Raw genomic sequence first — 25,392 nt, 5'->3', positions numbered from 1 at the left:
TACCAAAAAAAAAAAATGGTTTCTCATTAAATATCGATAATTGAATTGTAAATGTATGAAAGTTTTCAACAAGTCATCAAACTTTAATCTCTCTCAGAATGTGTTACAAGGGGAAAATCTATCAATTTGTGAAAGGTAAGTAATGGTGTTTACTTAGACATTGTTCTATGAGACTGTTATTTCATATCTATTATTAAGACAGTTACTGAAACATAACAGTGTTGATACAACATTCACTAGAATAATAAGCTTTAAAAGAATAAGAAATAAATTGCATAAACTGAACAGCATTGAATGTATGTGATTATTTTCTGAGTTCTCTAATTTTTGTGTGGGTTTGTATACATGCATACCACTTACCAGGTGTTAGTTAATATGTACACTGGAACTCTACATCGTTGTAGTATAATTATGTACCTTGCTCATTAACTATTCTGACATCAGCTACGTTTTGCCACATAGAGATTAATAACAAATAAACCTTTTACAGAAAGTATCTGAAAAGTGAGAATCCCATACTACATGTACATATAGGAAAGGCCATTGTTACTAACAGTCTCTTCAAAGAAGCCAAACAACGTTTTCTGTGTACTTTTGTATTATCTCGGGGTCACCAAAACATTTAAGCACGTTTAACCATACACACACACACACACACACACACACACACACACATCTTCATTGTCACTGATTGTTTTCTCAAAAGTGTCAAGTATACTGAGGAGCCCTTTGTAGGCATTCTTTACTTATGATACTGTGTTTTTTATTTCAAGCACTTAAATTTTATTAAACTTTCCGTATTTCTGCTGAAATAACCTATCTGATCTTGGATGTTGTCTAGCTTTTCTATTAGAGTCGTTCTGTATGGCATTTGGCATTCTCTGGCTCAGTTAAGCAACTGCTTGAGCCCTTGCTTCCTTCTCCCTGCAGGCACCTAGCTCTCCAGACTGTGGGGGTTTTTTGTCCTAAAATGTCAGATATCTGATGCTTTCAAGAAAACTTGTTAATTTAAATTCTGCCTAGCTGGGGTTTTTTTTTTTGTTTTGTTTTATGGATGGGAGCAGTGCTCTTTCCTGCTCTCTACTTACCTGAGCTAAAACTGAAAGTTGTCACTGGATTTTGATAAATGTTCCAGCATAATTTGATGGGGAAAGGATCAAAAATGGTGAGAAAATAACTGGATATTCATCTGTTTTAAATGTACCTTGATGTTTACATCATAATTTAATATTTATTAAAAAATGAAACAGACCTAAACAAAACAGCTAACGGTACAAAATTTGTTAGAAAACAGAGAAAAAAGTAACTTCACTTTGAGACCAGATTTTTAAGATGTAACAAAAAGTATGAAACAGCAAAGCAAAAAAGATAAGTTGGAGTTTATGAAAATTTAAAGTGCTTTTCAAGATTTTATTATGAAAATGGAGAAAAACACAGATTAGGAGAAAATGTCTCAAATAGATCTGACAATTATATCTGACAAAGGACCTGTATCCATGATATGTAAAGAATATTAATAATAAAAAAGAATTTTTATAATGCAATAATAATGCAAACAACCTAGGTAAAATGGGCAGAACAGGAAGACAGTTCACAAAAGAAGATATATAGATAGCTAATAAATACTAGAAAAGATGTCCAAAGCTTCAGTAATCAAGAAAGTGCAGATTAAAATTGTAATGCGATAGCATTGCAGTTCCTTTTGATAGTTCCTTATAAAGTTAACAGTATTACACCTACAACCAACAATTTCAGGTCTAGATATTTACCCCCAAAGAAACATAAAAAACTATACCAAAAATTTTTTGATAGTTTTTTTAAAGAATTTTATTAAGATATTCATGGAACTTTTATGCATAGTAGCCCCAAATTAACCAAAATGTTCATCAATAGATAAATGTGTGTAAACAGTGATATTACCTTACAATGGAATAGCACTCAGCAATACAAATAACTACTAATGGATGTATCAACATTGATAAATCTCAATGAGATTAGACTGGGAAAAGAAGCCAAGCACAAGAACGTAGAACTCTATGATCTCAATTAATGAAATTCAAGAGAAGACATCTAATCTAGAGTGATAGGAAGTAGATCATTGGTTCCCAAGAGTGGAGGGTGAGGATTCACTGGGTAGAGGAACAAAGGAATGTTTTAGTGTGATGGAATATTCTATATTTAGATTATGATAGCATTTACAAAGCTGAATAAATGTTCACAACTCATCAAAATGTGCAAAAAATTAATATACTTTATATTTCATAAATTACATATCAGTACAGTTGATTTGAAAGATCATAGTGAACTTAAAATCCCCAGTATATTATGAGACCCAGTACCAAGTGACTTGTTGACTTTACTACTTGGGTATTTATTCCCCCCTTCCCCTCCCTTTGTGACCTTAGGCAAATCAGTTCTCCTTTATGTTCTTCACTTTCCTCATTTGTGAAAGGTGCATAATGATAGTAATTATCTACAATCCATTTTGAAGCATTTTCTGACTTAATCTGTGTCAGTCACAGATTTACCAAACCAAGGAGTGCTTGAGTGATACTTCTAACAGTCAACCACACTAGTAATATGTTTTTATATGCTATGTTTTGGTGGGGAAATGCATATAATTTTTCAAAATAAGTGTGGCATAGCCTGCTCTTTGCCATATTTTTCCAATGTTTTTATAGTATTTGGCTTTGAATTCCACCACCACCACCACCACACACCCCCTCCCCCCGCCTCCTAGTACTGTTTTTATTGTATCCCTTGATTTTGGTGTATTGTCTTTTCCTTTTCATTGTTTCTAAGTATTTTCTAATTTCTCTTGTGATTTCTTTTGTGATCTGTTGTTTGTTTAAGAGAATGCTGTTTAATTTCCACAAATTTGAATTTTCCAATTTTCCTTCTGTTACTGATTTCTGACTTCGTCCTGCTATGGTCATAGAAGAGCCTTTGTATAATACCTTTCTTTTTAAATCTATTGAGACTTCATTTTTATCCTAACATTTGGTCTCTCCTGAAGAATACCCCATGTGCACTTGAGACAAATGTGTATTTTGTTTAGTATTGTGTTCTATAAGTGTTAGATCTAGTTGGTTTATTTTGTTCTATAAATGTTTGTTAGATCTGGTTGGTTTATTTTGTTATATAGATCCTCTATTTCCTTACTTATCTTCTGTCTGGTTGTACTATCCATTATTGACAGTGAGATATTGAAATCTCCCTGTTATTGTAGAAATATATGTTTCTCCCTCAATTCTGCCTATTTTTGCTTCTTATATTTTGATCTGTTATTATGTGTGTAATTGTTTGCAATTGTTAGATCTTCTTGCTCTATTGCACCTTTTATTAATGTATAATGTATTTTGTGCCAAACTTTTTTTGATTTAAAGTCTATATTGTCTGATATTATAGGTATCCAGGCTCTCTTTTGGTTACTGTTTGCATAGAATATCTTTTCTATCCTTTCACTATCAACTAATTTGTGTCTTTGGATCTAAAGTCTCATGTAAATAGCGTAGAGTTAGATCAAGGTTTTGTTTTGTTTTGTTTTAATCCATTCTGCCAGTCTCTCACAATTGGAGAGTGTACTCCATTTACATTTAATTACTGAAAAAGAGGAATTAACTTCTATTTTACTTCTATTCATTTTGCTGTATGTTGTCTATATGGCTTATTGGGTTTCTTGTCCCTCATTTTCCACATTCATCTTTTTTGTTTTGTAGACTTTTTTTTTAGTGAAACATTTAAATTACCTTCTCATTTCCTATTGTGCATATTCAAGAGCTATTTCTTTGTGGTTACCATGGGGATTACATTTAACTTCCTAGTGTTATTGCACTCTATATCAGCTTAACTTCAGTAATTTACAAAAGCTCTTGCCTCTATACAGGGATGGAGGGATGGAGATCCCTAACCCCTTTCAGTTATTGATGTCACAAAATTACATCATATGTTGTGTCTCCAAAACCATTAATAAGGGTTTTTTATGCATTAGTCTCAAATCATGTAGAAAACAAAAAGTAGAGCTATCAACCAAAATTATAATACTACTTTTTATACTTGTCTATATATTTATCTTTACTAGAAGTCTCTATTCTTTATATGACTTTCAGTTACTATCTGGTCTCATTTACACCTGAAGGACTTCCTTTAGCATTTCTTGCAGGGACGTCTAGTTGTTATAAACTTTTATTATTTGGTTTATCTGGAAATGCCTTATTTTCTGCCTCATTGAATGATGATTTTCACAGATACAGGATTCTTGACTGGCAGTTTTCTTTTTTCCTGCAGCATTTTTAATATATCAACTCCTGGCATCCAAAGTTTCTGATGAGAAATCTGCTTACTTTCTTATTGGGATTCCTTGTATAGGATGGTTCACTTCTCTCGCTGCTTTCAAGATTCTCTCTTTGGCTTTCAAAAGTGTGATTATAATTTGCCTCAGCGTGAGTCTTTGACTTTATCCTGATTGGGGTTTGTTGAGCTTTTGGTATGTTTATGTTCATGTTTTTTCATCAAACTTGGGAAATTTTAAGTTATTATTTCTCTAATGTTTCTGCCCCTTTCTCTTTCTCTTTTCCTTCTCAGACTCCCACATTGTGTATGTTAGTACACTTCATGGTGTCCCACGGGTCCCTTAGGCTCTGGTCACTTTTCTTACATATGTTTTCTTTCTGTTTCTCAGACTCTTATTTTATTTTATTTTATTTTATTTTATTTTTTATTATATGAAATTTATTGTCAAATTAGTTTCCATACAACACCCAGTGCTCATCCCAAAAGATGCCCTCTTCAATGCCCATCACCTACCCTCCCTTCCCTCCCACCCCCCATCAACCCTCAGTTTGTTCTCAGTTTTTAAGAGTCTCTTATGCTTTGGCTCTCTCCCACTCTAACCTCTTTTTTTTTTTCTTTTTTTTTCCTTCCCCTCCCCCATGGGTTTCTGTTAAGTTTCTCAGGATCCACATAAGAGTGAAAACATATGGTATCTGTCTTTCTCTGTATGGCTTATTTCACTTAGCATAACACTCTCCAGTTCCATCCACGTTGCTACAAAGGGCCATATTTCATTCTTTCTCATTGCCACGTAGTACTCCATTGTGTATATAAACCACAATTTCTTTATCCATTCATCAGTTGATGGACATTTAGGCTTTTTCCACAATTTGGCTATTGTTGAGAGTGCTGCTATAAACATTGGGGTACAAGTGCCCCTATGCATCAGTACTCCTGTATCCCTTGGGTAAATTCCTAGCAGTGCTACTGCTGGGTCATAGGGTAGGTCAGACTCTTATTTTAAATCCATAGATTCTTCTGCCTACTTAAATCTGCTTTTGAATCCTCTGTTGAATTTTTCATTTCAGCTACACTTCAGGCCCAAAATATCTTTTTGGTTCCTTTTTATGTTTTCTGTCTCTTTATTGATATTTCCATTTTGACATTATTTTCCTGATTTTGTGTATGTTTTCTTTCAGCTCCTAGAGTATCTTTAAGACAGTTGTTCTATATCTTTGCCTAGTATAGGAGCACCTGGATGGCTCAGTCGGGTAAGCGTCCGACTTCAGCTCAGGTCATGATCTCACAGTTCATGAGTTCGAGCCCCATGTCAGGCTCTGTGCTGACAGCTCAGAACCCAGAGCCTTCTTCAGATTCTGTGTCTCCCTCTCTCTGCCCCTCCCCCTCTCATGCTCTCTCTCAAAAAATGAATAAACATTAAAAAAAAAAAAAAGATACACCCATACAATGGAATAATATGCAGTTGAGGAAAAAGATGAGGTAGTTTTACATATTTTTCCCAAAGAGCATGGCCATAAAACAATGTAAGTATAACAATTTTTTTTTCAACGTTTATTTATTTTTGGGACAGAGAGAGACAGAGCATGAACGGGGGAGGGGCAGAGAGAGAGGGAGACACAGAATCGGAAACAGGCTCCAGGCTCTGAGCCATCAGCCCAGAGCCTGACGCGGGGCTCGAACTCACGGACGGCGAGATCGTGACCTGGCTGAAGTCGGACGCTTAACCGACTGCGCCACCCAGGCGCCCCAAAACAATGTAAGTATAAAAGCAAGCTGTAATTGAATATTTTTTGCTCATATTTTGGGCTTTTTGAAAAATGTGTTTGTGTTTTCAGGACTGCACTGAAATCAGTCTAGAAAGCTAAACTCCATTTAACAGAGTGGGGAGGAGAAGGTGAGGAAGTTGTCATTTTCCATCAGTTACTGTTTTGGTTTTGTTTGAATAGTGCCTCTTTATAAATGAAAAATAAAGTGGTTTAGACTTTCACTTTTGCCTTGGAGATGCAGAAAGCCGAAAGTGTCACTCCCACACTAAAAGCAAGGAGCTTGCAGGAAAAAAAAACAGAACTTGTGCATTTGTTTAACAAGGGCACCTGTTACAAAGACACCATTTAAACCTGAGAGATTCAGCTTTATTTTTTAATTGAAAGGCTGAAGACTGAGATGGGCTATGGTAAGAATGTGAAGCATTCACATGGAGTCCCCATACATGGGGGTTTACACTGTCTTTCAGATTTTTCTTTACAGACTTCACCAGGTGCTCACAGAGATTACCTGAGAGATCCTTACTCTACCCAGGCCATCTTCCCTATCTTCCCTGTGGAACAAAAGCCTAATTCTTTAAGAAATATTGTAACAAAAATGGTAGCCTTGGGGCTCTGGTGGAAACTGACTGCAGCTGACTAACTAAAAGATATAACACCACAACAGAAGAAAAAAATCTTGGGGTGCCTGGGTGGTTCAGTCAGTTAAGTGGCCGACTATTGATTTCTGCCTGGGTCATGATTTCAGAGTTCCTGAGCCCTGCATTGAGCTCCATGCTGATAGCACAGAGCCTACTTGGTATTCTCTTTCTCTCCCTCTCTCTCTGCCCCTCCCCTGCTCATGCTCTCCCTCTCAAAATAAAGGAGGAGGGAGAAATACAAGTGAGGCCTACCATACTGGAGAGGTAGAGTACTTGTGAAAGCCATACACCTGAGACCCAGGTTCATAGTGTGTGCATGAGACTGAAGCCTAACCTGAACATCATAGAACACACTCACTACACTAACAAGCATCTCATACAAGTAACAGTGGCATATGGATGGAAGAGCTACAAGAGACATTCTCTCTGGGGAGCAGTGCAAAGGGAAGACTGAAGGCAAACTGGGGACCAATACTGAGAATTTTCTGGCAACTTAGCCCACACCCTAAACACAAGTTACCACTAGTGTCCTTATGGTGCACTGAGAATAAACTACAGCAGTGAGAAACTTCAAACCCACCCAGCTGCTGACTAGATGAACATAAAACCCCACATTAAAGGCCTAGGAGAAGGAAGGGTGTGCTCATCTCCCAGCATTAATGTTTGAAATGTCCATCTTTAAATTAAAAAGTATGAAACATGCAAAAACGTAAGAAAACACACAGTCGGAAAATACAAAGCAATGATCAGAAAAAAATTCAGATGAAGTTGGCACTATTAGGAAATTTAAAGTGTGAATAATAATAAAGACAATATTGGAAAAGGTACACAACATGCAAATTGGAGAATTTCAGAAGAGAGAAAAAACTATTAAGAAAGAATGGGATGCAGTACTAGAAATAAAAAAAAAATAGTAACAGATAACACATCAGTAGACTTAACAAAATTCAGGAAAGAATCAATGAATTTGAGAAAAAAAGAGTGAAAGAAAAAACAGAACAACCAAGACCTATGGGGCAATATCAAACAGTCTACTATATACTTATTTGGAATCCCAGAAGAAGAAAAAACAAGACAGAAGAAATGTGTACTGTAAGAAAGAGCCTGACAGCTTTGTTTATTGTAATGTAAGTTGCTTGACATTAAGCTTTTGATTGCTACAGCATCCCTTTCAGACATCCATCTCAAATAAACACATTGCCAGATACACAACTGGATAAAGGGCCAGACCACCCAACCCATGAATTTCCCTTTTTTATTTTTTTAAATTTGTTTTTAAGTTTATTTTTGAGAAAGAGAAAGAGCAGGGAAGGGCCAGAGAGAGGGAGACAGAGGATCAGAAGCAGGCTCCATGACAACAGAGAGCCTGATGCAGGGCTCGAACTCACAAACCATGAGATCATGACCCCAGCTGAAGTTGGACTCAAACTGGCTAGGCCACCCAGGTGCCCTTCCCCTTTTTAGAAAGCTCTGAGTAACCTAGAAAACGGACCATTTGAGTGACCATGCTTTTCCCTTCCCACACCCTAATTCCCACTCTTGTTTTAAATTCACCAATAAAGAGTGAACTTGTGAAACCCTAGGCAACCCACCCTCAACCCCAATATAAAGCAGAACCCTACGTCCCTGCTCTCTCTCTTGCTCACTCTCCCTTTCTCTCTCCCACCCTCACCCCTGCAACCTCACCATTTGGCCCCAGGCATGCCATATATCCTCCAGGAATTATAATAAACCTTGCTTTTTTCAAAGTTACCTGATGGTTGTTTCTGTGGTGTGTCTTGCAACCAAAAGAACCACAGAGGTTCTATAGTCTATTAAATGTACAACAGCATTATGTGTAAAAAAAAAAAAAAAAAAAAAAAAATTACACACCCTTATTTTAAAGATATTTTATTGCTAAAAACCAGCTTTCAGTGAGTCATAATCACTGATCACAGATCACCATAACAAACAATAAAAAGGTTTGAAATATTGTGAGAATTATCAAAATGTGACACAGAGACACAAAGTGAGCAAATGTTACTGGGAAAACAGCATCAATTGACTTGCTTGATGTAGGGTTACCACAAACCTTCAATTTATTGGGGGGGGGGGGGTGCAGGGAATGCAGTATCTATATAGTGCAAAAAACTGAAGTGCAATCAAATGAATTATGCCCATATGTATTTCATTGGCTGAAATGCACCATAGGCCACTCCTGAGTCCCCTGGGGCAGGAAAATATTAACTGTAACTGATAAATTGCTAGAGGCTAAGTATGAACAAATCTGAAGAGTTTTAAAAGCTTCAGAGGGGCACCTGGGTTGCTCAGTCGGTTGAGCGTCCGACTTCAGCTCAGGTCATGATCTCGTAGTCTGTGACTTTGAGCCCTGTGTCAGGCTCTGTGCTGACAGCTCAAGAGCCTGGAGCCTGCTTCTGATTCTGTGTCTCCCTCTCTCTCTGCCCTTCCCCCGCTCATGCTCTCTCTCTCTCAGTCAAAAATAAATAAAACATTAAAAAAAAAAAGCTTCAGAGGGAGGGCACAGTCTTAGGGGAGCATTTTTTTGCAAGTTTTCCTCCATTAGTTCTATCAGATTCTCACAGTGAAGATTGGAGAAAGTCCTCTCATGCTTCACTCAGGGGAAAGAGAAAAGTAGTAGCCATTTTGCAATAAGCCAGAGCATTCTGTTCATCCTAATATAGTCTGCCCTCAAAGGAAACTATTTTACCAAAGCCTAATCTGTAGAGATTTTATCAGAAACTTAACTGACTTGTGGAGAGAGAAATACCCAACTCTAGCCTCCTCTAGCCATCCTGATGCACCTCAAGATGGAGAAGGGGATTAATAAGCACCTATGAAGTACACTTGTAGTACACACTCCAGGTGTACAGGTTCACTGAAAATTTAACTGAGACCTAATAATTATAGGACTTTACTTCCTCTCTCCCACTTTATCACAACATGACCAAAGGCCTATGTACCAGAGTTCTTTACATCAAGTACATCTTATCTGGCTTTTAACAAAAATTTGCAAGGCATATTGAAAACAAAAACAAAACACTGTTTGAAGGGAAAAAGCAAGCACAAGAAGCAGCTAGATATGGGAGGAGTATTGAAATTATCAGGCCAGCAATTTAACTATGACTAATATGCTAAAGACTCTAAAGGAAAAAAATATGCAACATGTAAGATCATCTGAGTAATGTAATCAAAGAGATAGAAATTGCAAGAAAATTTTCAAAAGAAATGCTAGAAATAAAACACACAGATATTAAAAATGTCTTTGATATACTCAGTGGACTAGACAAGGCTCAGGATATAATATCTGAGCTTGCAGATATATTAACAGAAACCTCCAGAACTAAAAACCAAAGAGAAAAAAAAATGGAACAGAATATCCAAGAAATGTGGGACTATTACAAAATGGATAACATACTAATAATGGGAATACCAGAAGGAGGAGGAAGAGAAAAAGAAGCAAAAGAAATATTTGAAGTAATCATGACTGAGAATTTCCTCAAATTAATGTCAGACACCAAACCACAGATTCGGGAATCTCAGAGAACACAAAGCAAGATAAATGCCAAAAAACAAAAGCAAAACAACAACAACAACAAACATATACACAGGCATATAATATAACTCAGAAAATAAATGCTAAAGAAAAAAATCTTTAAGAAGTTTTCTTGAAAATCTGAAAGAAGCCAGAGGAGAAAACACTTTACCTAGAGAGGAGCAAAGACAGGAATTACATCTGATTTCTCAGAAACCATGAAAGTAAGAAAAGAGTAGAATGAAATATTTAAAATGTTGAGAGAAAAAACTCACAAACCTGGAATTCTGTATCCTACAAAATTATCTTTCAAAAGTAAAGAAGAAATAAATACTTTTTTGAACAAACAAAAATTGATGAAATTTTTACCAGTAAGCCTGCCTAGCAAGAAATGCTAAACTTCTTAAGAGAGAAGAAAAATTATATAAGCCATAATTCATATCTACATAAAGAAAGAGCATTAGAAAAGGAATGTGATAGTAAAATAAAAACTTTTATTTTTCTTACTCTTAATTGATCTAACAATTTGCTCAAAATAATAGCAAAAATATATTAAATAAATTATAGTTTATATATAAGTAAAATGAATGATAGTAATATTATAAGCACCAGGAATGAGGAATCTAAAACATTTTGTTATTAGAAGGCACTTTATCCATGAAGTGATATATTAAAAGTGGACTTGGAATAGCTGTAAATGTACATTGCAAACTCTAGGGCAACCACTAACAAAAGTAAAAACAAAAAAAACAAAAAAAAACCCTGTAATTGATATGTCAAAAATGAGAGAAAATAGAATCATGTAAAATGTTCAATTAAAAACACAAGAGGCAGAGGCGCCTGGGTGGCTCAGCCAGTTAAACATCCTACTTTTGATTTTGGCTCAGGTCATGATCTCATGATTCACGGGATCAAGCCCTGCATCAGGCTCTGCGCTAACAGAATGGAGACTGCTTAGGATTCTCTCTCTCTCTCCTTCTGCCCCTCTCCCTTCTCATGCTTTCCCTCTCTAAATAAATAAACAAACAAACACACAAAAGACAAAAATAGGAACAAAGAACAAAGGCAACAAATAGGAAACAATAACAACTATGGTAGATATTAATCCAATTGTATCAATAATTACTTTACATGTCAATGGCCTAAATATACCAATAAAAAGACAGAAATTGCCAGAGTGCATCATAAATAAGATTCAACTATAGGTTGTCTACAAGAAACCCAATTTAAATGTAAAGGTACATATAAATTAAAAGTAAAGGGTTGGATGGGGCCCCTGGGTGGCTCAGTCGGTTGAGCATTGTACTTCAGCTCACGTCACGATCTATCTCACAGTTCGTGAGTTCCAGCCCCACATTGGGTTCTCTGCTGTCAGTGCAGACCCCACTTTGGATCCTCTGTCTCCTCTCTCTGCCCTTCCCCTGTTCTCTCTGTCTCTCAAAAATAAATAAACATTAAAAAAAAAAAAAAGAAAGAAAAAGGGATGGAGAAAGATATACCATGTTAACACTAATCAAGAGAACACTGCCAGGTGGCTGGCTGGCTGAGTTGGTGGAGCATGCAACTCTTGATCTCAGGGTTGTCAGTTCAAGCCCCCAGGTAAAGATTACTTTAAAAATAAAATATTAAAAAGAGAGAAAGAGAACACTGTAAGACCTGTATTAATTTAGACAGAGCAGACTTTAAAGCAAGGAAAATTATCAGGGATATAAAGGGACTTTATGTAATGATAAAGGGGTCAATTCTCTAAGAAGTCATAACATTCTTTAATGTGTATATACCTAGCAACAGGGAATTAAAATACATGAGGCAAAAACTGAAAGAACTAGGAGAAATAGATGAATCTACTATTACAGTTGGAGACTTCAATAGCCCTTTCTCAGAAATGGACAGAAAATCAGTAAAGACATAATTGAACTCAACAGCACCATGAATTAACTGATATAATTAACACCTACAGACTCATTTAACAACAGCAGAATACACATTCTTCTCTCAAGCTCACGTGAAACATTCAGTAAGACAGACCACATTCTACATCTAAAACACACATCAACAAATTTTAAAGAATAAAAATCACACAGTGTAATACCACAATGGAATTAAACTAGAAATCAGTATAGAAAGATAGCTGAAATTCCAAAATACTTGGAGATTAAGCAATACACTTCTAAATAACAGATGAGTCAAAGACGAACTCCTGGGACACCTGGGTGGCTCAGTTGGTTAAGTGTCTGACTCTTGATTTCAGCTCAAGTCATGACCTCATGATTTGTGAGATCAAGCCCCACATCAGGCTCTGAACTGACAGCACAGAGCCTGCTTGAGATTCTCTCTCTTCCTCTCTCTCTCTGCCCCACTTGTGTTCTATAAATAAATAAACAAACATTTAATGAAGAAGAAGATGGCATAAAAACACTCAGATCAATGGAACAGAATAGAGAACCCAGAAATAGACCCACAAATGTATGGCCAACTAATCTTTGACAAAGCAGGAAAGAATATCCACTGGAATAAAGACAGTCTCTTCACCTAGTGGTGCTGGGAAAACTGGACAGTGACATGCAGAAAAATGAACCTGGAACACTTTCTTACACCATACACAAAAATAAACTCAAAATGGATGAAAGATCTAAATGTAAGACAGGAAGCCATCAAAATTCCCAAGGAGAAAGCAGGCAAAAACCTCTTTGACCTTGGCCACAGCAACTTCTTACTCAACATGTCTCCAGAGGCAAGGGAAACAAAAGCAAAAATGAACTATTGGGACCTCATCAAAATAAAAAGCTTCTGCACAGCAAAGGAAACAATCAGCAAAACTAAAAGGCAACCAATGGAATGGGAGAAGATATTTGCAAACAACGTATCAAGGGGTTAGTATCCAAAATCTATAAAGAACTCAACACCCAAACTCAACACCCAAAAAACAATCCTGTGAAGAAATGGGGGAAATACATGAATAGACACTTCTCCAAAGACATCCAGATGGCCAACCGACACATGAAAAAATGCTCAACATCACTCATCGTCAGGGAAATACAAATCAAAACCACAATGAGATACCACCTTACACCTGTCAGAATGGCTAACATTAACAACTCAGGCAACAACAGATGTTGGTGAGGATGTGGAGAAAGAGGATCTCTTTTGCATTGTTGGTGGCAATGCAAGCTGGTGCAGCCACTCTGGAAAACAGTATGGAGGTTCCTCAGAAAACTAAAAATAAAACTACCCTATGACCCAGAAATTGCACTACTAGGCATTTATCCACAGGATACAGGTGTGTTGTTTCAAAGGGACACATTGCACCCCCATGTTTATAGCAGCACTATCAACAATAGCCAAAGTATGGAAAGAACACAAATGTCCATCCATGGATGAATGGATAAATAAGAGGTGGTGTGTGTGTGTGTATACATATACATACATATATATACATACACACACACACAAATGGAGTATTACTCAGCAATCAAAAAGAATGAAATCTTGCCATTTGCAACTACATGGATGGAACTAGAGGGTATTATGCAAAGCGAATTGAGTCAGTTGGAGAAAGACATATATCATATAACTTCACTCATATGAGGACTTTTAAGACACAGAACAGAAGAACACAAGGGCAGGGAAGAAAAAATAATATAAAAACAGGGAGGGGGACAAAACATACGAGACTCTTAAATATGGAGAACAAACAGAGGGTTATTGGAGGGGTTGTGGGAGGGGAGATGGGCTAAATGGGTAAGGGGCATTAAGGAATCTACTCCTGAAATCATTGTTGCACTATATGCTAACTAACTTGGATGTAAATTTAAAAAAAGAAGAAGATCTCTCAATAGAAATTAAAAAAATTTTTGAACTAAATGAAAATACAACTTAGCAAAATTAGGGGATGCAGTGAAAGTGTTTAGAGGGAATTTTGTAGCCTTTTATGAATATATTAGAAAAGAGGAAAGCTCTAAAATCAGTAATCTAAGATTCTACCTTAGAAAACTAGAAAAGGAAGAATAAATCTAAAGTAAGCAGAAGAAAAGAAGTAATTAGGACAGAAATCAATGAAATTGAAAACAGGAAGCCAACAGAGAAAAACAATGAAGACAAAAGCTGATTCATTTAAAAGATAAAATTGATTAACTTCTAGCCAGTCTAAAGAAAAAGAGAGAAGACACAAGTTACTAATATCAGAATTGAAAGGACATCACTACAGATACTGTGGACATTAAAAAGATATTAAAGGACTAGTATGAACAACTCACCCACAAATGTTATAACCTAGATGAAATGAACCAATTCCTTACAACACAGAAGGTACCAAAATTCACACAAAAAAATAAACAACCAGGATAGGCCTAATATCTATTAAAGAAATTAACTTAATAATTACTAAACTTCAAAAACATAAAGCACCAGGCCCAGATGGGTTTACTGATGAATTCCTCCAAACACTTAAGAGATTATACCAATTCTTTACAATCTCTTCCAGAAGGCAGAAGCAGAGGGAATACATGCTATTCATTCTATGAGGACAGCATTACCCTAATACCACAGTCAGACAAGGACATTGCAAGAAAAGAAAATTGCTGACCAATATTTCTCATTAACATAAATGCCAAAATTATCAAAATATTAGCAAATTAAATCAAATGTATAAAAATAATTATATATACAACCAACTGGTTTATCCCAAATATGCAAGACTGGTTCCACATTTGAAAACCAATGTAACATAACATAATCCCTCATACCAACAAGCTAAAGAAAAAGATCACATGTTCATATCAGTAAATGCAGAAAGAGCATTTAACAAAATCCAATACCTATTCATGATAACTCTCAGCAAACTAGGAATACAGAGGAGTTTCCACAACTTGATAAACAAGATCTACAAAAAACCTACAGCTAACATCATACCTGATGGGAAGAAGCTTTCCCACTAAGATCAGGAGCAAAGCAAGGATGTCCCCTCTCACCACTCCTTTATGACATAATACTGAAAGTCCTAATAAATACAGTAATATAAGAAAAGGAAATAAAACTTACTGATTGGAAAGAAAGAAATAAAACTATCTTTGTTTGCAGATGACATGATTGTGTAGAAAATCTGAAAGAATGAATAACAAAACTGGAACTAATAAGCAATTATAGCAGGGTTGCAGGATACAAGGATATGTACAAATGTCAATTATTTTCCTATACAACAGCAATAAGCAAGTGTCATTTGAAATTAAAAACATAATGCCATTTACATTAGCACGCCTCCAAAATGAAAAAATTAAATATAAGTCTAACAAAAAATGTACAAGATCTATATGAAGGAAACTACAAAACTGATGAAGAAATGAAAGAATAACTAGACAAATGAAAAGGTATTCCATGTTTATGAATAGGAAGAATCAATATGGACAGCATGTCAGTTATTCCTAATTTGATGTATAGATTCAATGGATTAAATGTAATCCCAATTAAAATACCAGAAATATTTTATGGATACAAACTGATTCTAAAGGTAATGTAGAGAGGCAAAGGACCCAGACTAGCCAACATAATATTGAAAGAGAAAAACAAAGTCATAAGATTGACACTACCTAACTTCAAGACTTACTATAAAGCTACAGTAATCAAGATAATGTGGTAGAAAGAATGGTGAAAGAAAAGACTAATAGATAATGGAACAGAACAGAGAGCCCGGAAATAAACCTACTAGTCAACTGATTTTTTTTTTCATTTTATTTTTTATTTTTTAAAATTTACATCCAAATTAGTTAGCATATAGTGAAACAATGATTTCAGTAATGCCCCTTACCCATTTAGCCCATCCCCCCTCCCACAACCCCTCCAGCACCCCTCAGTTTGTTCTCCATATTTATGAGTCTCTTCTGTTTTGTCCCCCTCCCTGTTTTTATATTATTTTTGTTTCCCTTCCCTTATGGTCATCTGTTTTGTATCTTAAAGTCCTCAGATGAATGAAGTCATATGATTTTTGTCTTTCTCTGACTAATTTCACTTGGCATAATACCCTCCAGTTCCATCGACGTAGTTGCAAATGGCAAGATTTCATTCTTTTTGATTGCTGAGTAATACTCCATTGTATATCTATACCACCTCTTCTTTATCCATTCATCCGTGGATGGACATTTGTGTTCTTTCCATACTTTGGCTATTGTTGATAGTGCTGCTATAAACATGGGGGTGCAATGTGTCCCTTTGAAACAACACACCTGTATCCTGTGGATAAACGCCTAGTAGTGCAATTGCTGGGTCATAGGGTAGTTTTATTTTTAGTTTTCTGAGGAACCTCCATACTGTTTTCCAGAGTGGCTGCACCAGCTTGCATTGCCACCAACAATGCAAAAGAGATCCTCTTTCTCCACATCCTCACCAACATCTGTTGTTGCCTGAGTTGTTAATGTTAGCCATTCTGACAGGTGTAAGGTGATATCTCATTAAGGTTTTGATTTGTATTTCCCTGACGATGAGTGATGTTGAGCATTTTTTCATGTGTCGGTTGGCCATCTGGATGTCTTCTTTGGAGAAGTGTCTATTCATGTCTTTCCCCCATTTCTTCACTGGATTATTTGTTTTTTGGGTGTTGAGTTTGATAACTGATCTTTGAAAAAGGAGCAAAGATAACACAATGGAGAAATAACAGATTTTTCAATAAATGGTATTGAAACAACTGTATATCCACATGCAAAAAAGAAGTATCAGGACTTTACATCCTTTACAAATATTAACTTGAAATGGACCAGAAACCTAAATGTAAAGTACAAAGATAACATAGGAGAAAATTTAAATGATCTTGGGTTTGGCAATGACTTTTTAGATAGAACACCAAAGACATGATTCATAAAAGAAATAATTGATAAACTGGACTTCATTAAAACTAAAATTTTCTGGGGGTGCCTGGGTGGTTCAGTTGGTTAGGCATCCGACTTTGGCTCAGGTCATGATCTCAAGACTCTTGAGTTCAAGCCCTGCATCGGGCTCTATGCTGACAGTTCAAAGCATGGAGCCTGCTTTGGATTCTGTGTCTCCCTCTTTCTCTGCCCCTCCCCTGGTCAGGCTCTATCTCTCTCTCTGTCTCTGTGTCTCTGTCTCTCTCTCAAAAATAAATATTAAAAAAAAACAAATTTTCTGGGGTGCCTGGGTGGGTCAGTCTATTAGGCGTCCGACTTCAGCTCAGGTCATGATCTCATAGTTTGTGGGTTCAAACCCCGCATTGGGCTCTGTGCTGACAGCTCAGAGCCTGGAGCATGCTTCAGATTCTGTCTCCCTCTCTCTCTGTTCCTCCCCCACTCATGCTCTAGCTCTCTGTCTCTCAAAAATAAACATTTTAAAATTTTTTCTGTTCTGCAAAAGTCACTGTCAGAAGGATAAGGAGACAAGCCACAGACTAAGAAAATATTTACAAGAGATATATCTGATAAAGGACTGTTACCTTAAATATACAAAGAACTCTCAAAAGTCAATGATAAGAAAACAAACAACCTGATGAAACAAACAATGGACAAAATATCTGAATAGACACCCACCAAAGAAAATCTACAGACGGCAAGTAAGCATAAGAAAAATGTTCAACATCATATATTATTAGGGAGTTGCAAACTGAAACAATAAACATCAATACACAACTATTAGAATGGCCAGATTCAAAACACTGACAACACCAAATGCTGGTAAGGATGTGTAAAAACAGGAACTCTCATTCATTGCTGATGAGAATGCAAAATGGTTCAGCCATTTTGGAAGACAATTTGTTATTCTTACTGTACACACTATACCATGTGATCCAGCAATCATGCTCCTTAGTAGTCACCCAAATGAGTTGAAAACTTATGTCTGCACAGAAGCTTGCACATGGATGTTCATAACAGCCTTACTTATAATTTTCAATACTCAGAAATAACCAAGATGACCTTCAGTAGGTGAATGAATAAATAAACTGTGGTACATCCAGACAATAGGATATTATTCAGTGCTAAAAAGAAATGAGCCATTGAGCCATGGAAAGACATGGAGGAACCTTAAATGCACCTTAGTAAGTCAAAGAAGCCAATCTGAAAAGGCTTCATACAATATAATTTCAAATATAATGACATTCTGAGAAAGACAAAATAATGGAGACAGAAAAAAATGAGTGGTTATCAGGAGATGAAGAAGAGGGAAGGATGAACAGGAAGAGCACAGAGGAGTTCTAAGACAGTAAAACAATTCTTTATGATATTTTAATGGTGACAACATTTGTCAAAGCCTATAGAATGTGTAATACCAAGAGTGAATTCTAATGTAAACTGTGTATTTGGGTGGATAATGATATATCAAAGTAGGCTCTTTAAATGTAACAAATATACCATCCTCTGGTGTGAGATGTTTATAGGGGGAAGGCTGTACTTGTGTGGAGGCAGGAAGTATATAGGAATTGTCTGTATTTTATGAATTTTGCCATAAACTAAAACTGTTCTAAAAAATAAAGCCTATTAAGAGAAAAGAAAAAAAAAAAGGACACAGAGCCAGCCTGAAAGAGCTCCCAATAGCCAAAGATGGCACATATTTAGCAAAATAATAAATCTAGTAAAATAGTCCAAAGAGTGAAATAAATCTCCACGTGTCCATGCAGATAAAAACAAATGATTGAAAATAAATATATTGGAGAGAAGGGACAAATCTTTCTTGCAGAATTCAACTAATAACGGTAGATGTCAATGTAATTCGGCCAAATACCACCAGCAACACACATGCAGTTGAACAATTTAGATTTTAGTAGTCATTGCAGTAAGACAGAGCACATATTACATTGGATGATAGGAATGATAAAGTGCTTCAGTAACAGATGTTAGGAAGGAATTATAGGATTTGAGTGTTAGTTACTTCATTTTACAGTGGTTCCAACGCAGCTGAGTTTATTCAGGATTGGGTGTTGTTAAAGCAAAGCAAAACAAAACAAAAACCAAAAAAAACAAAAAAAACAAGCAACAGTCACCTGTATCAGGTGAGAGGGGGATGTTTGATATTTTGAGAGTAGCAGAGCAACCTTGTTTTTGTCTTTACTCATGCAAAACAATGACCTTGTTTGTGTTACATCATAAGGGTCAAAAAATGACTTTGTCTGCTTGGTGTTTGGTGTCATTGTTCTGCAGCCCATCTCAGCACACACAGGCCAGTTTTCCTTCAGTGTAGGGTAGGGTCTCAGGCGTGGGATAAGAGTGAAGAGATAGGGTTTCCTAGGAAAGGAACGGAAAGGCCTTATATTTTTAAAACATTTGTATTCTTTAAGAACTTGGAAAATTCAGAAATTGAAATTTTAAAACTTTAGAAATTGTCTTTAATTGCTTATATTTGAATCCCTATGAAAGTTATTTATTGTAATATGAATTCCATGGATATGGCCTTATTATGTTCCAGCACTTACCTTGTTCTAACAAAATTATTGAATGTTCTCTTTCCACTGCTTTAAATCCCAGCTCTGACACATACTACCTTCTCACTTTCTTTTCTACCTAGACTTAAACTTTTATTGCACCAGGATCAGTTTTTAAATACTTTAGCAATATCATACATGTTAATACAAACACATTGCTAGGCATTTTCAATTCTCTTCTGATCATTACTAAAAGTTTTTATTGGAATAAAAGTTGGGATCATTTCTTTAGGTTTAACAAACAAAATAAATGTCAAAGAGAAAGAACACAGAGAAAACTTTTTTAGGATTCTGATGGGAACATTAATTATATTCTTTTCATCTAGAAAGCTGGTATTTATTAAAGTTTTTTAAGTGTCAACAGAATCGTTTTATACCTGGATTCACACCAGTTGCAATAACTTACTGGCAACATCAATCCTTCTTTTTTCTTGCTAATCAAAACTATTTGGTATGCGTGGTGGCTCAGTCAGTTAAGGGTCTGACTTTGGCTCAGGCCATGATCTCTCGGTCTGTGGGTTCAAGCCCCGCTTCAGCCTCTGTGCTGACAGCCCGGAGCCTGCTTTGGCTTCTGTGTCTCTCTCTCTGTCCCTGCCCCACTTGTGCTCTCTTAAAAATAAATAAACGTTTAAAAAAATTTTTTTTAATTTTTTTTTTAACGTTTATTTATTTTTGAGACAGAGAGAGGCAGAACATGAACAGGGGAGGGTCAGAGAGAGAGGGAGACACAGAATCCGAAACAGGCTCCAGGCTCCGAGCTGTCAGCACAGAGCCCGACGCGGGGCTCGAACTCATGGACCGTGAGATCATGACCTGAGCCGAAGTCGGAAGCTTAACCGACCAAGCCACCCAGGCTCCCCTAAAAAAATTTTTTTTAAAACTATCTTTTGGGGCACCTGGGTGGCTCAGTTGCCCCAAGCATCAGACTTCGTCTCTGGGGTTCGAGCTCCACATTAGGTTCCTCACTGACAGTGCTGAGCCTGCTTGGGATTCTCTCTCCTTCTCTCTCTGTCCCCCGCCCCGCCCCCCCCCAAAACACACACACTCTCTCTCTCTCTCAAAATAAACTTAAAAAAAACCTACCTTTTTATCATTGCCATATATAATAATGTTACAAAATAACCAAGAAAAGTATGTGTTTATATGTAAGTATATGTATGTTTTGTATATACGTATAACACACACACACACACACACACACACACGCACACGAAGGCAGTCATAAAATGTGTTCATAGGTTCCTAATTTGGTTCCTAATTTCAGAAGTGTGCAAATGCAAGTTTATCCCTAGGAGATGAATAATTTGCATGATAATTGTTTTCTAACTGAGTTGTGTGTACTTTCAGATATTACTTATGAAAGATTGAACAGCTTACTTTTTCTTTTTTTCTCAGAAATAAACTCTGAGGATCACAGATATTATTCTTTTATGTTGCATTTTACAGTCTTAGTCACAAAAACTGTTTACACATGGTAAAGTTAATTGCGTATTGGTACCCACAAAAGGGGGGCCAAGGTCACAAATCTCAACCTAAGTCAGCCTGATCTAATGGTACTCCTCTCATTGTCAAAGAAACCTAATATATGCCAGTCACAGTCTTGCAACTCAGCTTTAGCTAGCTTACTTGGCCTTATTAGGAAATCCCTATTAATCAAATTCACTCTTGACCAACATCCCTCCGAAGAGTGCTTTATGGTCTGTTTTCCCTTGAATAAAAGACATCAAATTGTTACTGTTTTAGTTTTGTTATTTGACACATGTACCTTTCTTCCTTTTGGCAGCTCTGAGTTAAAAGGCACACTTTTGGAAAAATAGTTTAAAATTTCCCCTTTATGAACTTTATATTACAAAACTTCCTAGCACATAGAAAAGGAGAAAACAGTAAAATGATCATACCCACATATTAGACGTAGAAATCCTTAACATGTTACTATATTTGCCTTTTCTGGTTGTTATTTAATTACAAATATGTAATATAATGCTAAGTATTCTAATATGCATCTCTAAAAAAACTAAATTTTCCTACATAATCCCAATAATTATCACAATGAACAAAACTAACGTAACTTCCCTTAATATTTTTAAGATCCGATCCATACACAAATTTCCCCAGTTGTTCCCAAACGTCTTTTTGTTTTCTCCAACCAGGATCTGATCCAGGACCACACTGTATTTGACGGTATGTCAAAGTTTAACCCATAACCTCTGGGACTTTGGTAGAATTTGGGCGCCAGAGAGCAATACAGACTGTTGATAACATCTCATTAATAACGCCCCCTTTACCGTCTGCCTCCCTGCCACGTGGACTGCCCCGAAGTACAGGAAACCTGCGAGCGGTCGCGGTATTTTCATGGAAATGTAGTTCTGGATGTTCCGGCTGACCGCGCGGCTTTCTAGGAACGGATATCCTGGGCTTTTCCCTGCGCATGTGCAGTCACTCCCATTTACCGGCTTCCGTCCTCCCTGGCTGTGCGGACGCGCCGGGTTTGCCCTCAGGTGAGAGAGGCCTACTCCGCACGCCGGGAGGGAGAGGGGCGGGCTCGTGCCCAGAGGAAGGGACCACGATGTCTCGGGAACTCCCCGTTCACCCCAAGTGCCGACCCCGGCAGGAACGTAGACCTGGCAAAGACGGGTGGGTGTGGGCTCCAGGGGCCCAGATGGGGCGAGTGTTGTCGGAAGATGTTCCCTGCAGACTGGGGTGCGGGAGCTGACTGCAGCGGGAGCGGGGAAGATCCAGGCCGGCGGCGGGAGGGTAATGCGCGTTTCCGTATTGGATACTGACCATGAGCCCGGCACAAAGCGCGCCCTGGCGTTGGACTTGGAAGCCAGAAAGACCGGATAAATTCCGCCTTTGTCACTTGGGCATAAGTGAGGTTCTTATCTGAAAATAAGGATAGTAGTTAAAAACTGCTTTGTGGCGTTGTTCAGAAAGAGGTAAGTCATAACCTATAATGCATTTAGCCAAGTGTTAGTAACACTAGTAAGTAGTAGGCAATACGCCAAAATATAGTGTTGGCTCCCATCATATTTGAAAGACACTTTGTTCTTTTTTATTTAGTATTTAACTTAGTTTTTGCAGCCACCCCATTTATAGGAATAACCATATCCTTAGAAAGAAAGAAAGAAAGAGAAGAAAGAAAAAGAAAATGGGGGCTCAGAAGAGTGAAATTACAGACCACAGGTCAAAAAGGCGATGAAGCCAGGATGCAAATACAGATAGGCTTTACTCCTAAATTCAGCTATTCCTAATACCCTGCCTCCCTAAAACCCAACATTGTAGGCTTCACGGCAGTAGCAGAGTGACTATGATTGTAAAGTTAGCATGATGTCACTCTCTGACGTAAATGTCACTTTCTAACACGTGCATCTATTCTGGGGCTTCTGGCATGTCTCCAGAGCCTCTGGATAAGACCGAGGCTCCTGGTACCTCCTGTGCTGTCCAGGCTGTCTCTGTCTTCAGAAGGCACAGTCTGATATCTAGTGCAGTGCTGTCCAGTAGATAAGGTGAGCCACATTGGTAATTTTAAATGTTCTAGTAGCCATATTAAAAACTAAAACGTGAAATTAAATTTAAGAACATACTGTGTTTATCTCAATATATACAAAATATTCTTCAACATGTGGCACTAGCCACATTTCAAGTGCTCAGTAGTGGGACGTGGCTAGTGGCTATAATAATAGAACAGTTATAATGATCTTGAAGAAAATCAGGCCCTACAGTAGTGGTGCCCAACCAGGGCGATTTTGCTCTCCAGAGGACTTTTGGAAATGGCTGGAGATGATATGGTTTGTCACAACAGAGGAGGATTGCTACTAACATCTGGTGGGTAGACACCAGAAATACTGCTAGGCATCCTACAACGTACAGGACCCCCCACCCCCCGTCACAAAGAATTCTGCAGCCCAAAATGTCAGTAGTGCTGAAGCTAAGAAATTTTGCTCTCAATGAAAGTTTCAACTAAAAGGAATTTGTTTCCTAGGCCTAAATCTCAACGTCTTTGGAACAAAGCAGCTCTTGTGTGGCAAGCAGGACAGGAGCCCTGGGGACAGGAGTCCCACCTGGAAGAAAAGTTTATCTGACAGGAACCATATTCACCAAAGCTTCAGAACAAATGCAGAAGAACCCAGAAAGGAGTGGGTCCTAATTTGTTCCACCAGAAGCATTTTGTTATTACCTTTTCCAGAAAGAGCCAGACTTGGTGATGTCACCACATCCAGAAGCCATCACAGACTGTATGACAGTGGAAACTGGTCCAGCTTGCAGAAGGTGGTGAGCTGGGGTTGGAAGAGATTGGTGATTGTCAGGCCGTACAAGAAAAGCCAAGCCAGAGCCAAGGAAATTCATTCTCCGTCCCTAAACAGCCCCCTATTTTCTTCATTCTTCACTTACTTTGCAGATTCTGAGCCACTCTCTCATTGTGTCCATCAGAAGGGGCATCTAGGGATATGCTGAGGCTTCCTTTATCCTGAACATAAAGAATTACAAAATGACAGTATAGGAGTAGATTTCTATCTCTGACTCTTTTGAAACTTTTAAAAAACTGGAGCCTCAGATGTATGTCCCCTGGTCACCCAGGACAGAGCTAGGAGGAAAGCATAGTGCTGTTCATTCTGTCACACGTAAGTCACTAGAAGTGTCTTATCAAAAGTTTTACCAAAAGTCCTTTGTTCAGAAGAACAAAAGTATTTTAAAATATTTGGTCACTAAGCATCTTTTTTTCCCACAGTTTTCTGTTGATTCTCTAGCTCAAAGTATAAATAATATTAATAGAATATTAATAATCAATGGGGAAATAATTCACAGTCACCTAGTGAAAAATAGCAAGGTTACATCCATGTGATCATATCAGAGATGTACTACATATTCAGGGAATGAAGCACTCTGTGGTGCTTCCTGCCCCTTCTCAAGGGTCAACAGGACATTTTTCCATAGGGAGGCTTTTCCCCAGCTGGTGTGATGAGACTTTTAGGCAACTGAATGCAGAATCTCACCAGACCTCTCATGATTCCTTTCCTCTTTCCTTATTCCCAGCTTATCCTTCACAGTTGTCCGTACTCTCCCAACAACAGCAGAAAATGGACACAACTCAGGTGAGTTGTATGTATGCACCTTTTTTTATAATGGATTTTATGGGTGGTTAATTAACATAGAAAAGTAGAAATAGAAATAGATCAAAACCCTCACAGTTTGTGAGTTCAAGTCCCATGTTTAGGCTCTGTGCTGACAGCTCAGAGCCTGGAGCCTGCTTCAGATTCTGTGTCTCCCCCTCTCTGTCTGCCCCTACCCCACTTGCACTTTGTCTCTCTTTCTCTCAAAAATAAATAGACACACAAAAAATTTTTTAATAATAATAAAAAAAGAAATGGATCAAAACCATACAAGAAAGATACAGCAAAGCAGATGAGTAGTACAGCAGAGTTGGCATGTGGATAGATGCAGTCCTCTGACGTTACAGATTTTTCAAAGTACAGGGGCAGATTTCTTCCTGACCTAATAGCCATGGCAGAGAGTCAGACAGACAATATTTGTTTCAGATATGCACTGATGAGAATCTTAAAGCAAACATTCCTTATGGAGTCTAAAGTTACTGAAGTCAGGAAAAATGTCTTTGTTGATCTTCAGGTAGGTGATAGTGCAGATCTTTCCAGAACAACCCTGAAATAATTATAGAATGTTGTTTCCACTTTTTCCTCAGTGGAAGTAAAGGGCACATTACCAAAGCAGGGCTTTCATTAATACAGT

General features: G+C 37.4%; 1 protein-coding gene and 1 long non-coding RNA gene across 2 annotated transcripts in view; one reads left to right on the top strand and one right to left on the bottom strand.

The window, feature by feature from the left end:
• ZNF782 (zinc finger protein 782) overlaps positions 1–25,392 on the top strand; it is a 133,248-nt gene that overhangs the window by 72,863 nt on the left and 34,993 nt on the right. Inside the window, 5 exon segments of the mRNA XM_045468057.1 lie at positions 21,798–21,828; positions 22,084–22,401; positions 23,834–23,919; positions 24,155–24,269; positions 24,682–24,740. Coding sequence (XP_045324013.1) covers positions 21,798–21,828; positions 22,084–22,401; positions 23,834–23,919; positions 24,155–24,269; positions 24,682–24,740 — 609 coding nt within the window.
• LOC123593669 lies at positions 18,966–22,070 on the bottom strand. The gene is made up of 2 exons (XR_006710434.1): positions 21,970–22,070; positions 18,966–19,450 (listed from the first exon to the last, which is right to left on the bottom strand). It is a non-coding gene; the product is annotated as an uncharacterized LOC123593669 (long non-coding RNA).

This window comes from Leopardus geoffroyi, chromosome D4 (genome assembly GCF_018350155.1).
Source record: "Leopardus geoffroyi isolate Oge1 chromosome D4, O.geoffroyi_Oge1_pat1.0, whole genome shotgun sequence".
NCBI classification, from domain to species: Eukaryota; Metazoa; Chordata; class Mammalia; order Carnivora; family Felidae; genus Leopardus; species Leopardus geoffroyi.
Note: the sequence above shows the minus strand (reverse complement) of the source record. Positions and strands in the feature narration are given on the sequence as shown.